The 14,551-nt window shown below is 46.1% G+C and overlaps 1 protein-coding gene across 1 annotated transcript in view; it reads left to right on the forward strand.

Annotated features, from left to right (window-relative positions):
* LOC138296564 (glutathione S-transferase 3-like) overlaps positions 1–14,551 on the forward strand; it is a 113,548-nt gene that overhangs the window by 38,001 nt on the left and 60,996 nt on the right. The window contains exon 3 of the mRNA XM_069235803.1: positions 9,136–9,187. Coding sequence (XP_069091904.1) covers positions 9,136–9,187 — 52 coding nt within the window. The remainder of the gene's footprint in view (positions 1–9,135; positions 9,188–14,551) is intronic.

Consider the following 14,551-nt stretch of genomic DNA (forward strand, 5'->3'; position numbering starts at 1 on the left):
CTCCAAATGCATTTCACAGATTTTGGACCATTATTGGTTGCACTCTGGGAGCAGTATGTGCCTGGTTTGGGAGCACAACATAATGTAATATCTGGGACAAGGAGTTGGTGCGGTTTGAATATTTGGCTCACTGCTCTGGTTGGATAATATTGGTGACCCAATCTCTGACACAGATCCTTACCTACATACGGCGGGTTTTGGAAAATGCCCAATTTAAACTAATTGATTTATTTTACCTCCATGGAGTGTAGCTTATGCTGGGCAAAATTAATCACTATTTTCATGCCACCCTTGCAACGTGCCCTCGCTGCGGTGAAGAAGGGGTTGAGCTGTTGCAAATGATGTGGAATTGCCTACATCACATAGATATCTGAGCAGAAATGCTAATGATCACCATTGAGATTACAGGCCGTAATGTGGATCTCTCCCCTGCAACTAGCCACTTAAGCCTTTTCTCCTGACCAGCTAAACACAAAGTAGCCACCAAATTCATAGACCTTGCCCTGATACTGGCCAAGAGGCTAATAACCCTCAATGGTACAAATGTCAGGGCCTTGCACCTTTGCGAAATGGCAGGGAGACCTCACACGCTGGGTTGACTATGAATGGGTAGAGGGATGCCAAACGTGGGAGATGCCTAATGGAGACAGCTCAGGTATGGGAAAGAACCCCCCCCCCCCCCCCCCCCCTTTTTTTTAATCTTTATTATTTTGCTATGAACACAAAAACAGATCATCACTATATCTGTGTATGGAAACATATGACATAACTGCTACATCATATCAACACGTACATATTAGTGCACAGTCAGGTACGTTAAGTATTATAATAGCAGTGAAGGTGGGGAACAAAATGAACTGAATTGCGACATCCGAGGCAACCGGTGTTAGAATATGAGTAATGTCATGCAAATAATCTGGTCTGTAAGGTGGGCAGGGAGATATCTAAGCGTGACTATGAAGTTATGAACCGATTGCATTCAGTCATCATAAGAGCTTTTTTGCAGCGCCAAATCATTTTTGAGGGGTTGTCATATGTCATGTGGGCTAGAAAGAGGAGGTAAAAGGGATCTGTAAACCTCACAGGTTGCAGACAGTCATGGTTGGGCAGCGTTTGCTACCCCAGTGTTGGGCAATCTCCCTTCCAGCCAGTAATAGCATTGTTGCTGCAAATCGGTGGACTCCAGGTGGTATCTCGGCTGTGTAGCCCAGTAGGGCCATAAAAAGGGCTAGTACAATTGATATGTAAAACATCATGGATAGTTGCGAGAACACAGCTCTCCAATGTGCTCACAATTCCATGTCATGAGAAAAGTCGGCATCGGGGGCCCCACATTTCGGGCAAGGAAAGGATGAAAAGGGATCCCATTTGGCCAAAGTGCTGAGCGAGAGGTAGGTGCGTCTGAGGAATTTGTAGTGTATCAATTTATGTTTATGGTTGGGGGGGCGATCAGCTTAGTTTGAGTGCAGCAAGAGTTCTGTGTCTTGTCTGACAGTTGGAGCCCTAAATCTTGTTCCCACCTTTCCCTCAGCCAGGAGTCCCAAGCCGGTAGCAATCCGATCGAAGTATGATATAATGTAGACAATAGTCTTCTTCCCTTGAAATTATTAATTACCAAAGTCTGAGGAGAAAAATCGCCTGGGGCGAGGGGGTATGTGGGAATCCGGGTGTGCAAAGCGCTGTAGACGCGGCGTAAGGCAAAGTGATCAAGCAATGAGCCATTTGCAAATAGAATATCATCACCATGTGACCGGGCATGCCCCTCAGGAAATAAGTCACCTATTGTATGGAGCTGTAAGAAACTTCATTGTACTAATTTATCATGAGTAGGGGGTAGCTACTGATTGTTAAACAGTGGAAGTGCTGAAGAATAGAGGAGGTTTCCCCCAAGAAAACGGAGTAGTTGCTTCCACGCCCAGCAGGTGGTGCAGAGAGGTTGTATATATACCCAGCTCATCGGGATACCCAGCGGAAGTATGGAAGCTAATGGCACAGGGAACACCTGATCACACTCTGGGATGGCGTAGGATAGGCGGGCATCTGGATGAAACAAGTGATGTGAAAATTGATACTAAGCCTAGATAGTAAAGCTGAAAATGAGGGACCCCAAATCCACCCCTATTATAGGGCAGCACTAATGTCTCCCAACCAACCCAGGGCCGACGGCCCGCCCATATCAAATGAAGCACTAAAGTTTTGATGGTTACAAAAGGGGCATTAGTGAGAGGAATTGGAATATTCCGAAATAGATACAAAAGAGGGTTTGGGGACCACCACCATCTTAATGATGGTGGAGCGTCCCGCCAAAGATAGCGGGAGATGATACCATCACTCGATCTCGAAGTTTAAGAGGTTGATCACAGGGTCATAGCTCAACTGAACGATTTGTTCCTTGTCACTATGTGACCAGATGCTCAAATAGTGAATAGGGCCTGCTTTCCATTGCAGTGGATAAGAGCTTGGAAATTGTCTTGTTGAATCTATGGGGGGGGGGGGGACTACTCGATTTTCCCCCAATTAATACAAAGCCCTGAGAACTCTCCAAATCTGGTCACCTCTTGTATGAGGGGGGGGGGGGGGTCATATTTTCTTCGGGGTGTCGGACGAAGAGCAAACTATCACCCGCATACAAAGAGAGGAGAAGGGGACCATTGCGGAACTGCAGTCTGCAGCTGGCCTAGCTGATGAAGGGTGATACCCTGAAACCGGTCCTAGGATGCTTGTTTCCGGTCCAGGGAGGACCTGGCTTGGCAGTTCGGGCTGGACTGTTCCCATGAGGAACAGGGTCAAGACTGACATGCATATGGCTGGGTCCAACCTGGGGTGGTGTAGTAAGTGGAGAAGTGTGATACAATGGTTAGAGCGGCAGACCCTGATGCAGAGATCTGGCCCGGGACCAGGGTTCAATTCCCCCCCTTGGCGGGTCTTGGGCTCAATTCCCTTGGAACAGATAATTCTCGCTTCGGTGCCTAATTAATGGGTCCCACTCTGTAACTCTGGGCAATAGCTTGCTTAATCTCCACAATGGCCCTAACAGCACTTAGATGCCTGGCTTCAACCTGGGGCTGTCCAGGAGTGGGTGCCTCACAGGGAAAAGCCAGGAGGGGTTCCACAGCGGTATGCGTACAGCGCCGTGAGACCCTAACGGGTGAGTAGTGCAAAGTTTACAGTCTGCGTTGGAGATGTTTTTCGTGAAGGAGGCGGATCAATGGGTCCATAGCCATGATAAAAAGAATTGGTGATAGGGGACAACCCTGTCTAGTCCCTCTTGTAATATTGAATGGGCCGGTAATAGAACTTTTGTATACATGGCCACAGGCACACATTCAGGCCAATGGTTCTATCAGAGATACAAAACTGAAGGCGATTCCCAACTTACACAGGATGGCCAGTAGAAATGGCCACTTGATGGAATCAAATGGTTTCTCTGCGTCGAGAAAGGAGACCTCTGCAGGCACACCGGGTGAGATTCAGTGGAGTACTGCGAAGATGATATGCAAATTATGAGAAGTGGGGCACCCAGGTATTAAACCTGATTGTAGTGGAGGTATAACTGGTCAAGCAGTAGGGACCAGCATGTGGCCAATATTTTCACCAGTATTTCTGTATCGAAATTCATCCGGGTGAGCGGGCGGTAAGGCGTGCATCGTAGGGGGTCCTTACCATGTTTAGGAAGCAACATTATGACTGCTTTGCAGAGGGATGGGGGAGACTGCCATTCTCCAAGGATTTTGCATACATCTCTAGGAGGTGAGGGGCGAGTACTTGTTTATACATTTTATAAACGGAGCCCATAAGGCCTTCCAGTCCCGGGTCTCTGGAACCTGCCAGTGCATCAATGGCTTCGATGATTTCTTCACAAGCAATGAGTTAGTTGAGCAATTGTTGTTGGGGGAGTGAAAGCCAGACCATTGCCATCTCAGATAGATATTCAGCTAGAGCTGCATCCTGGCAAGATCCCTGTGTGCTATATAATGCTGTATAGTAAAGAAGCAGTTCCTGCAGAATCTCTTTATTGTCGGTAAGCCTAGTACTGGCGTCTATGAGCTCTAGGATATGAGGACTGCCTTGAGGGGTACAGAGGAGTCGGTCCAGGGTGCAGCCTTGCCTCTCTCCCTCGTCGTATTGTCAAGCCTTGGTGTATTTATTTATCAAGGAACAAAACTTCTCACTCCACGGTTTCCCTTAATACCTCGAGGAGCAAATGTCATTTGGCCAACTGATGACCGTTGCGAGAGACTGAGTAAGGGTCATCAATAGCTTGGAGATCGTTTTCGAATCGGGTAAGCGAGCTATGAATTGCCTTCAAAACCCAGAGTGTTTGGAGATTACAATACCCCTTATATAAACTTTAAAGGCTTCCCAGAGGACTGCTTGTGTTGATACCGAGTCCTTGTTCAGGTCAAAGTTGTCAGTGGTGGAGGCAAGGAGCTCATCACAAAATGCTGCGTCCATTAAAGCCGAGCATGGGAATCGCCAGTAGCGCTCTTAACCACTGCTGTAAGGGATCCGAGCCCCCAAGTGCACGGGGGAATGATCTGACAGCGTTTGCAGTAGATTGCTGATCTCTCCAAGCCAGGGCATAGCAGTGGTGGATAGTATCCAGTGATCTGGGACCAGGTATCGTTGGGCGCTGAGTAAAATGTGTATCCTGGGCATTCGCCTCACAGGAGGCTTGAGGCATCCCAAAGGGCATGCACCTACCTAAGGTAGTGGCCCTTTAGAGGATAGGTTGTTCTCCTGAAGTGAAGCAATGTTTATCCCCTGCCTGGTGAGATATTGGAGGACCAGCTTACCTTTGCGCAGGTTGCTGATGCCTCTGATGTTCTGAGTCATGAATTTCAGTTCTAGCGTGGCATCATGGTTCTTGTGTAATTGCATGTGTAATGCAGGATGTGTGCGTGCCATGTATACCCGTTGTGTTACAGTATCTGTGTAGGTCAGACATCTGAATCTGCGATGATCATACAAAACCAACAAGACAAACATATAACTTCCACCCAACTGTGCCCAGTGAATACCGAAATACTGGAAAACAACATCCACTTTAACAAAACAATAAGTAAGCCAGTGTAGGGGTGATACACGCCTGGGGGGGGGGGGGGGGGGTGGCAACACTACGACCACCTCACTCTGTGCAGAGAAGTCTGAAGTATTTGTGGGGCTGCAAAACACAAGCATGGTGGCAATTAGGCTAGAAGTCGGCAATATGGTCAGGGGGCCGAACCAGTATACAGGTTTCAGCGAAACCACCATTGTAATCCAGTCCAGTGCAGCCTGTTCGGACCCCTGGGACATTTGTTGTGATGTGGTGGGAAACAGTGGGGCCCTGTCTCAGTTCAGACAATTGTGTTCCTGTACAGTTTACATAAGGCCATCACATCCTCCAGATTTTCAAAAAAATGAGCTTTGCCTTCCACCTGCACCCGCAGGCTAGCTGGATATAACATAGCAAATGTGAGCCCCAGTTAGCGTAGCGCGGCCGTGGCATCTTTGAATTTGCAATGGGCACCTTGTATGGCAATGGTGTAATCTGGGAAGAATGAAATGTGCATACCCTGAAAAGTAACTGTCCCAGCCTCAGGCGCCCATCTCAGAGTGGTATCACGGCACTGTAATTTAGCAATCATGCTATGACAGGCCGTGGTGGTCTGCTGGGTGGTGGTCTGGGGCCCAGGGACCTATGCGCCCGCTGCACAGAGTATGTAGAACAAAATTTGTCACGCCCAAACAGATCTAGGAGAAGGCGTTCGATAAAGTGATCCATGCAGCCAGTGTCCATGGCCTCCCTGAGGGTAATAATGCGTAGATTGTTTTGTCGAGATCGCACCTCGAGGTCTTCATTTTTTATTGCCACCGCTTTTAAGCCCTTTTCAACTTTTTGCAGCCATTTCCGTACATGTCTGGCGTCATCCTCCAGGGTCGAAATGCGGTTTTCAGCCCTGCCCAGCTGCTGTTTTTGGCAATCTAGTTGTTACGCTATGCGAGTCGTCAGGGTGTTGAGTAGCGCATCAATGGCCCTAAAGCCTGCATGTAGTTTGGTTATAATGGTAGTCATATCCGAGGAGGAGTCGCCACCTGGTGGGTCCGCCGCAACACCCCATGCACACTCTGCAGTGTCTTTGCGTTCAGGCTCTCTGGTGCGCTTGAATGTCAGCTTGCGTTCCTTTGGGTCCCCCCGACCCATGGTGAACTGTTGAGGTTAAATAAGTGCGGTATGCGGGCAGGGCACCGCTTGCCCCTCGGGAGGCAGATAGTTCAACAATGTGTACACTGGTGTGAAATTCTGCTTAAGTGGTCCACACACAACTACGGGAGCATAGTGTGCCGGCTCTGACTGCAAGAAATATGAGCAATATAATGCCCAAGGGAGAACTGCCACAGGCATGCTTGGTCCCAGCCCACTCAACTCTAAAGGAAATAATGGAATCAGGCCAGTAGTTTGTAGTGTCCTGCTGGACACGTTCTAGTGTTTGGCCAGCCTCTCTGCTGAGGGCTGGCCTCCCACATACACCCCACACCCACCCAACACAGGCGTCACCGGTCAGGTGACCCTGGCAATAAAATGGGCCGGGCGCACGTGCCCAGGGCCAGTTCAAGATACCACCAAACTGTGTCCGTGTCGTATCTTTTTAGTAGCATGGGGGCCCAGGGCCCAAACACTACATAGTTAACAAACCAAGGGGGAATGCTCCTGGAGTCAAGCATAAAGCAGTTGTGCACAGTTGTAATCGCTGAAATTGTGCAGAGTCACAGTCCATGCACTTGCCTCAGTGAGGGGCAGCACTCCAGCGTCTTTACAAAGGCCGAAACTGCGGCCAAGTGGCTGCATCGATAGTGTATTTATGTGTCCCCCAGCCAGGTTCGTCACCAGAGCCGCACCAGGCCCGAAGCGGCAACGAGTGCTTTTGTCGCTGCAGATGTCATCAGGGCATGCTCCCCACCCTGCGGTCTCCTTGGCAGCCTAGATGTGTGGTGCTCCACAGGTCCCGGCCAGTGCCCTCCGAGTGTAGGTACAGGAAGAAGTGGGAGATGCTTCAAGATGGCATACCAGAGACGGCGGGCGCTCAGCCGATGCTTTCCGAGCGCGCAGTCTCTCCCAGTTAGACCACGTGCTCCACGCGGCGGCACACTGCAGTCAGCACGCTACTACACTGTCCATACATCGCACCCTAATGCAACTGGTGGGCAGCAGGTTCCGGTCCGTCGCAGCGATGTCTAGGCGGCCCGGCGGGAGGCTTGGTAGCCTCACGGCCTCGGGTTCACCCATGGCCTCTGTTACCGCAGGGCTTCCGAGGCGGGCCGGGTCGCAGGCTGTGCATGTCAACGGCAGGGTGCAGCCGTGGGTCACCACGGCACTGGAGCACACCCAGCAGAGGCTAGAGAATCGGGATCATTCTGCCCTAGATTAAAGTGGTGATGCCACAGTATAGCTTGATTCGCACCTGCAATTAAGGGCATTTGATGGCAGAGGATCACAGTCGCGTGGCCGGCATGGCTACGCCCTTCCTGCTGACCAGGAAGACCCAGGCACTACATAAGAGGGATCCAGAGGTAGCGACTGCGGATGAACGCCTCTCTCCCGGGCCAGCTCTACTCTCCGGGTCCGACCAGTCGGGGTGGCCATATAGAATGTTGATCTGCATGCCAATGCCCTCCCAGTGACTCTATTCATATTTACATTATCAACATAGCGACACAGCCGTATACTGCCAGCTAAACCCTGATTGGATGGGGTAATAGGATGTGGGGGATTGGTTGTGATTATAGGGAACACGTTACATTCAGGGTTCGTTGTACAGGACGTTATTATAGAAATGGTATTGCGGTGTATTCTACTGTGTACATGAGAATCACTACATACAACGCAGATTGTATTTTATATGTATTCATTGATTACGATGCAATCATCCGCGAATACTCCTACTTCTTTTGTGGACACTGTTTACGTTCCATTTTCCATTGTTGTTCATTAAATGCTAACAAAATGCGTTTGCAAAAATGTTTTTATCTACTGATATCTTGCTACAAAAATCCAATAAAATATGTTTAAAAAAGAACTTTCACAGGTAGTAGGTAATGGCCCATGGGAAAACACTGCTTCTTATCACTATAACTTTTGAAATTGTATTTAAAAAACTGTTTCTTGTAAGGAAAACGAACTGCTGTTAAAAATATATCCTTTCTCGAAAATCAGTAACTGACATAGTGGCCTGCTGACCCTTGCTTTATGAATATTAAGGAGGTTGGTATTGTAGCGAGCCACTGTGATTCAGAATTTTACAAACTACCTATTATTGCATAGGTCAGTTCACAAAATTTCATAGTGGGTGCAAAACTACTGCTTGGAAATTGCGACCAGATTTTGCGACCAGTGTAATCATTTATCTGATACTTGTTGTAGAAATTATATACCTTTGCATCAAATAGGTTAGACCACCCCCTGCCATTCCTTGAAGTAATGCATCACCTCATTCTTGTCTAGGAACAGCTTTGCCATTTCTCTACCCACATGGCTGTCTCAAGCAGGCACTATAGATTACTGCTAGGTGAAATCTTTTAAAGAAGGGAAGGAATGTGAAAACTGGTGAATGTGATCTTATGGCAAAGTACAATTTGCAAACCTGTAATGGCATCTGCTGTGATCTTTCAACTGTATTTTGGAGTGACTGGGATATGGGCCACTTATTAGTTTCACAGTTTAGTCCTGGTGTACAGAGCAGAATGACAGTCACAGTGACAAGATGCTTATTCCCCTACAGGCCTTAAAATGACATGTGGACCGCAGCAGCGAAATCTGGAGTTGGCAAAAAACTTGTTTGTAAACTCAACAGGTGTGCTTGGGCCAAGCTCTTACAAATGAAAGACTGGGATATCTAACTAAGAATTGCATTGCCTGGCATGGCATGACCTGTGCATTTTGGAACACTGCACAAATGAACACAGTACAATTTGAGCTTGACTGGTTTGTGTGACGGGCTAAATTGTGAACAAATTTACCTGACTTGTCTTTAACTGTGTTTAATATACAATAAACCTGTCACACTTTGGATGCAAAATCTCTGCTGAAGATGATATTTTTGGAACGTAAAACCACACATAATATACATATTGTGTTTTCTCTCTCATTTTCAGTTTGACGAAGTATTTATACAAACAAGAGAGCAATATGAAAAGTTACTTCCAGGTGAGAGAAAATACTTCTGTTTAATGTATAATCAGTAGATCACATTATTTGCTTTTTAGGTAGTCTAAAACACAGCGCTAGCTGTCTGATTCCAAAAGATATGCTGTGAGCGTACACTGAGTTTACAACTCACCCATTGGTTGCAATTGGTTGGTTATATTTTAAGTCTCATTTGCTTACTTCTTATTAGATTGCTTGCCTTTCTCTTGTGTTTTTATTTCCTCTTGAGAATATTCTCTTAACTTTCTTTTTCATTGGCAGATATGTAGCCTTCCGCTGCTCACATTTAAGGAACACTTTTTATTTTTCATTCAGCACTCCATGAGAGTGCATGTGTTTGCTAGCTCTCTCTTGTACTGCTTAACCCCTCATCTCTTGAATGTTCCTTTCTCCGATGCTGTTTTGCTCCTCATTTATTCCAGCTTGTCTGTAAAAGCAGAGCAGCAGGGAATTTGTTTGCTGAGGTATGGCTGAAAATCTGATCTTAAGGGTTATTTTTGTTTTATCTCCTGCACTCCACAAGCTACCTGAAAGTACAAACTTTGAGGCACACATGCTTTTATGGTGCTGGGAAGGAGTAACTGCTGCACTTATTCATTGTATGTCTGAGACGAAAGGTGTATTTAGCATAACAATTTTTGTGGAGGCCAACAACTCCGTTCTCTAGACTAGTGCAGAGGAGCAAAAAGGCTGAATCCTGTCGAATGTATGTTAGACCTCAACAAGTATTTCCCTTTACATTCTGACACGTTCTTATTCTTTTTTAATTCTGATCAGTTTCTTAGGATGAAAAGTATTTGAAAAATAAGCCATGCCATTTATAAAAATTAAACATTGAATTCAATGTACAGTTTTGAGACACTATGATACATGTTTCCTTTTCCTTCAGTGTATTGATTTATGTTTAAGCGGTGATTTAAAGACAAACATTAGTAAAGCAAACACAGCTGAGGTCTCATTATAAAGCCGATACCTGTTGGCTTTGCCACTGCTTGTTGTTATTGGCTGTGCTTGTTTTCACACTCTGAGTTTGGGTTCCAGTATCAAAGCAATTAATGCTAGCCTTTTCTTCTGGCATGTAGAACTTTATCACAAATATTATTTTAAGGTATAGTATTTGGACTGTTTCTGGTTAGCTCTGTAAAATACATTTGATTTAAAAAGGACTATATATTTCAGTTAGTTTTTGATTGCAAATGTTAGTCACAGATTTAGTTTCCTGCTTGCTTCTGAATCCAATATTTCCATTTTGTCACAGTAATGAAAGTTTACTTCCTTTGTTATACATCCTAGGTCTGGTTATCATTCATAATGCAGGATTTGTAGCATGTGGGGAAGTCAGGCATGTGGAAAGTGATGCAGACAGGACGCCTGTCAAAAGGCTATTGGAAAGGCAGAGTTTAGTAGAATCCTATGAAATACATGAGGCTTTATCTCTATGTGAAAATTTAGAAAGGAATGACAATCGTGGATCTTCGGGTCACAGAGCTCCAAATTAGGGCATCTTAAGTGATCATCATGTGGCAACCTGTGCCCCTTCCTGTTGGACTGCAAGGGTAGGAAACCAAACATTTGGCTGGATCCAATACATAATCTGGTTGGGAAAATGTATCAATGTCTACATGAAGCAAAGGTTTGGAGATGGATGCTTTGAGTGGCCTAACACAAAATGTTGGGGCCCTCCTGTATAATGCTATAAGGGGCCATTGAGACTCCCATATCTGAGTTAGTCATAGGCCTTCGGCTGAATGAACTCCCTCCCAAGAGAGGGGCCCCCTCTGCACCACCACGGCTGTCAGGTCCTGTTACGCCCCTGAATGCTTTGACATATGGAAAACAACATAGAACCCAAAGTGCGGAAATGATGTGGTGTCTTCAGTATGGCGTGCAGATTACCCAAGCAGTATAATTCTGCAGGAATCAAATCATTAGCGTTTATAAAGCGCGCTACTCACCCGTGCGGGTCTCGAGGCGCTAGGGACAAAGGGGGTGGTTATCGCTGCTCGAACAGCCAGGTCTTTAGGAGTCTCCGGAAAGCGGAGTGGTCCTGGGTGGTCCTGAGGCTGGTGGGGAGGGAGTTCCAGGTCTTGGCCGCCAGGAAGGAGAAAGATCTCCCACCCGCCGTGGAGCGTTGGATGCGAGGGACGGCGGCGAGTGCGAGGCCAGAGGAGCGGAGGGGGCGGGTGGGGACGTAGAAGTTGAGCCGTCTGTTGAGGTATTCCGGTCCCTTGTCGTGGAGGGCTTTGTGTGCGTGGGTGAGAAGTCTGAAGGTGATCCTTTTGCTGACTGGGAGCCAATGCAGGTGTCTCAGGTGTGCGGAGATGTGGCTGTTGCGGGTACGTCGAGGATGAGGCGGGCTGAGGCGTTTTGAATGCGTTGCAGGCGATTTTGGAGTTTGGCGGTGGTCCCAGCGTAGAGGGTGTTGCCGTAGTCCAGGCGGCTCGTGACGAGGGCGTGGGTCACGGTAGGTGGTTCAGGAAGGAGTCAATGAGTTAATTAAGGACCCTAATATAAAGGACTTTAAGGTTTTGTGACTGTGTTAGCACAAAGGCAGACTTTTACAATGATATCTTAGAGACTCGTGATGGAACTTCTTAACTTGTGGCATCTGTCAACATCATCCATTTTCAAAGACCCGAAGGTTCTATGACCTCTGGCTTTGGGAAGGCTGCTGCCTCAACAATGCACGTTAGGTTCCTTTCCCTCCTGTCAGGGCAGGGCTGAGAGGAGCTGCTGGGGAATCGGCTCACTACTCTGGAGAAATATCCACACACTCAGCCCTGCTGTATTTCCTGATCCATAGAGGCTGTGATATATTTGTTCACGTTAAAATGTTCAATATTTTTCACAACTTAAAGTCTGTATCACAATTAACATAAGAAGTGTCTAAGTTCAGCCACACGTTCTCTTGAAATGTTTGGGTGGGTAGATGGGGGACACATGGCTTATTGCTGTTTTGAGCATTCAATGCACAATGATGCCTGAAAAGCTCAGTTCATCTTAAAATCGATTAAAAAATGAAATATATGCATGTATAGAGGTTGCTTATGAACTGTAATACTGATTTTAATCTGAGAAACAATATGATGGGTTTTGATATGAAAGACTACCACTACCAGAGTATACAGGGTCTCACTGGATCCAACATGTGGATACTGACTTTGAAGTATACACATGATGGTTCCCACTCTGGACAGAATATTCTTATTAGCTGCCTTGTCTGGGCACAAATACACCTTCTCTTCTGTTATCAGTGTTAATAGGATATTTCTGAATCTATGTGTTTCAAATTTATTGACCTTTTGGGTTTTTGTGTAGTATTAAAACTGCCTTTACTTGCCTAAGAGCACTCTGTTGGTGTGCCTACGAAGGGGGATCAAGAAGTGTTACTAGCTGAAAGGAGGATTACAATAGTGGCAGTAGGTCAGCTGAGCCACAATTGCCACCTGAGCTGCTCTCAAAAGCCTTTCTGACCAGTTGCTTCTTTTAAGGGTTCCTGAATCTTAAATGTTTGCATCACACTGGATGAACTGTGAGTCTATTTTGAGTGCTGACTTTAGCAGTCTGGTTGACCGGTATGGTACCAAATAATTTGGTATGGTAGAAGGTTGTTTATCCATGAAGGGCTTTACTTATAAAGTATATTCTCATGAATTCAAGAGGATTTTTTGGTTTGGAGCCAATGAACAGAAATTAATGTGGGTAAAAAATGCTCTGTGATATTTGAGCCAAGAAAAAAATATCACAATATATTTTCTGTTGCAGTAATCCATTCTGGACACCATCACAGCTAACACTAGAGTTATCTTTCTGGTTTTGCCAGGCCCCAGAAACAGTGTGTGTCTCATTGACTAGTTAATGATCACCCATGCCACTAGAGGCTGGTTGTCATCAGCATGCATTTATTACCCTATGCTGAATCTCAACATTGTTTGTGATGCAATATGCAGATCGTAGAGGATTGTAGTTAGTTTTGATCCCTGTTGTCAGACACCACAGATGGTATTCCTGAAGGTGGACAAGCAAGTGGCTGCAATTGGCCAACTCTGTCTCATGAGTCCCACTTGAGAGCTATGATTTTGATGTCCCATTTAGTTGTAAGAAGTTTGAATAATCGTGTCTGGTCAAGCAAGTCAATAGCTTGACTAGCTGCTGAGAGGTCCAGGAGGATTAGGGTGCATGCCCTCATCTAGTACAAAGTAGTGAACCGATTTTCCTGGATGTGCCTGGCTGGACTGGCCACATGGTTCATTGGATGTTTTGCAGTGGCTCAAGCCATTGTACACTGGTTTTTGGAGGCCAGCATCTTCCCTGGTGTCTGTGTCACTCTGTCTGGCAGTTTCATGTGCAGAAAGAGATAAAGAGTGACCTAGAGAATTAGAGGAAGGAAAGAAAGAGAAATAGATAAATAGATGAGAGAAAGGGTGAGAGGACAAAGAGTATGGAGAGAGATCAGCAGGAGAGAAGAGGAGGGAGACGGAGAATGGGTGACTATGTGTAGAGAGAGAGCATGAGGAGGAAGAGGAACACAGCTAGTTTGAACTTTTTAGCTACGGCTGATTTTATTTCCTAGTCCAGTCCTGCCTCAAGGTTATATCAGTGTCTCATCTGGTTGGAAGCCCAGACTGGAAGTCACACATGCGGTTGTTCTGTTCCAGGTGAACTGAGAGCTGGGAATTTACTACAGCCTTGAGAAATTGATTTAATTGGCAGGCTTCTGTTTCTCCAGTAGTAGGATTGTTTGTGTATGTTTTAGTGACTTTGCCTCCCCTCAAGCTAAAGGGAGGCATTAATAAATTCTGTGATGATAGTTAGGAATTTAACACATTGCAGGTTCCACTGGACAGTGTTAATTAGCATTGTTCCTAGAGCAAGGTCAGTCAAGATGGCCATGTTGATACAGAGAATGTATTCTACAGCAAAAGTGTTCATGAGGGTCTTGTGTAATTGCTACTACGAGTTCACAAAGGTATTTGGATGTAAAGGTTCTGCATCTCAGTGCCATAATTTACCACATGTTGCAAGATTTTGCTCCTCTGTTTTGATGTTTGTGTGTGGAGCCACTGTGACCAAGAGCCACTTTTAAGCAGTCAACGTGTTGAGCATGTGAAGGGGGAGGGCAGGCTTATGCTGTATTTTAAAAATAAGTACTAAAAGACCCACAATATAGACATGACACATAGGTTGCACATACAAATTAGGATAGCAGTTTGCAGTCCTACTCGGGCACTCTTTTAAGCTTCTCTCCTGCCATGTCCCTCTTCACCTTTAGGAAGCCTCATTTTAACTGATCTACAGATCATGTGTACCAAACAGACACTTCCTTGAAGAAATCTCAGACCTCAATGTCTGTGTTCACTCAAC

The sequence above is a fragment of the Pleurodeles waltl genome, chromosome 5 (genome assembly GCF_031143425.1).
Source record: "Pleurodeles waltl isolate 20211129_DDA chromosome 5, aPleWal1.hap1.20221129, whole genome shotgun sequence".
Classification (NCBI taxonomy): Eukaryota; Metazoa; Chordata; class Amphibia; order Caudata; family Salamandridae; genus Pleurodeles; species Pleurodeles waltl.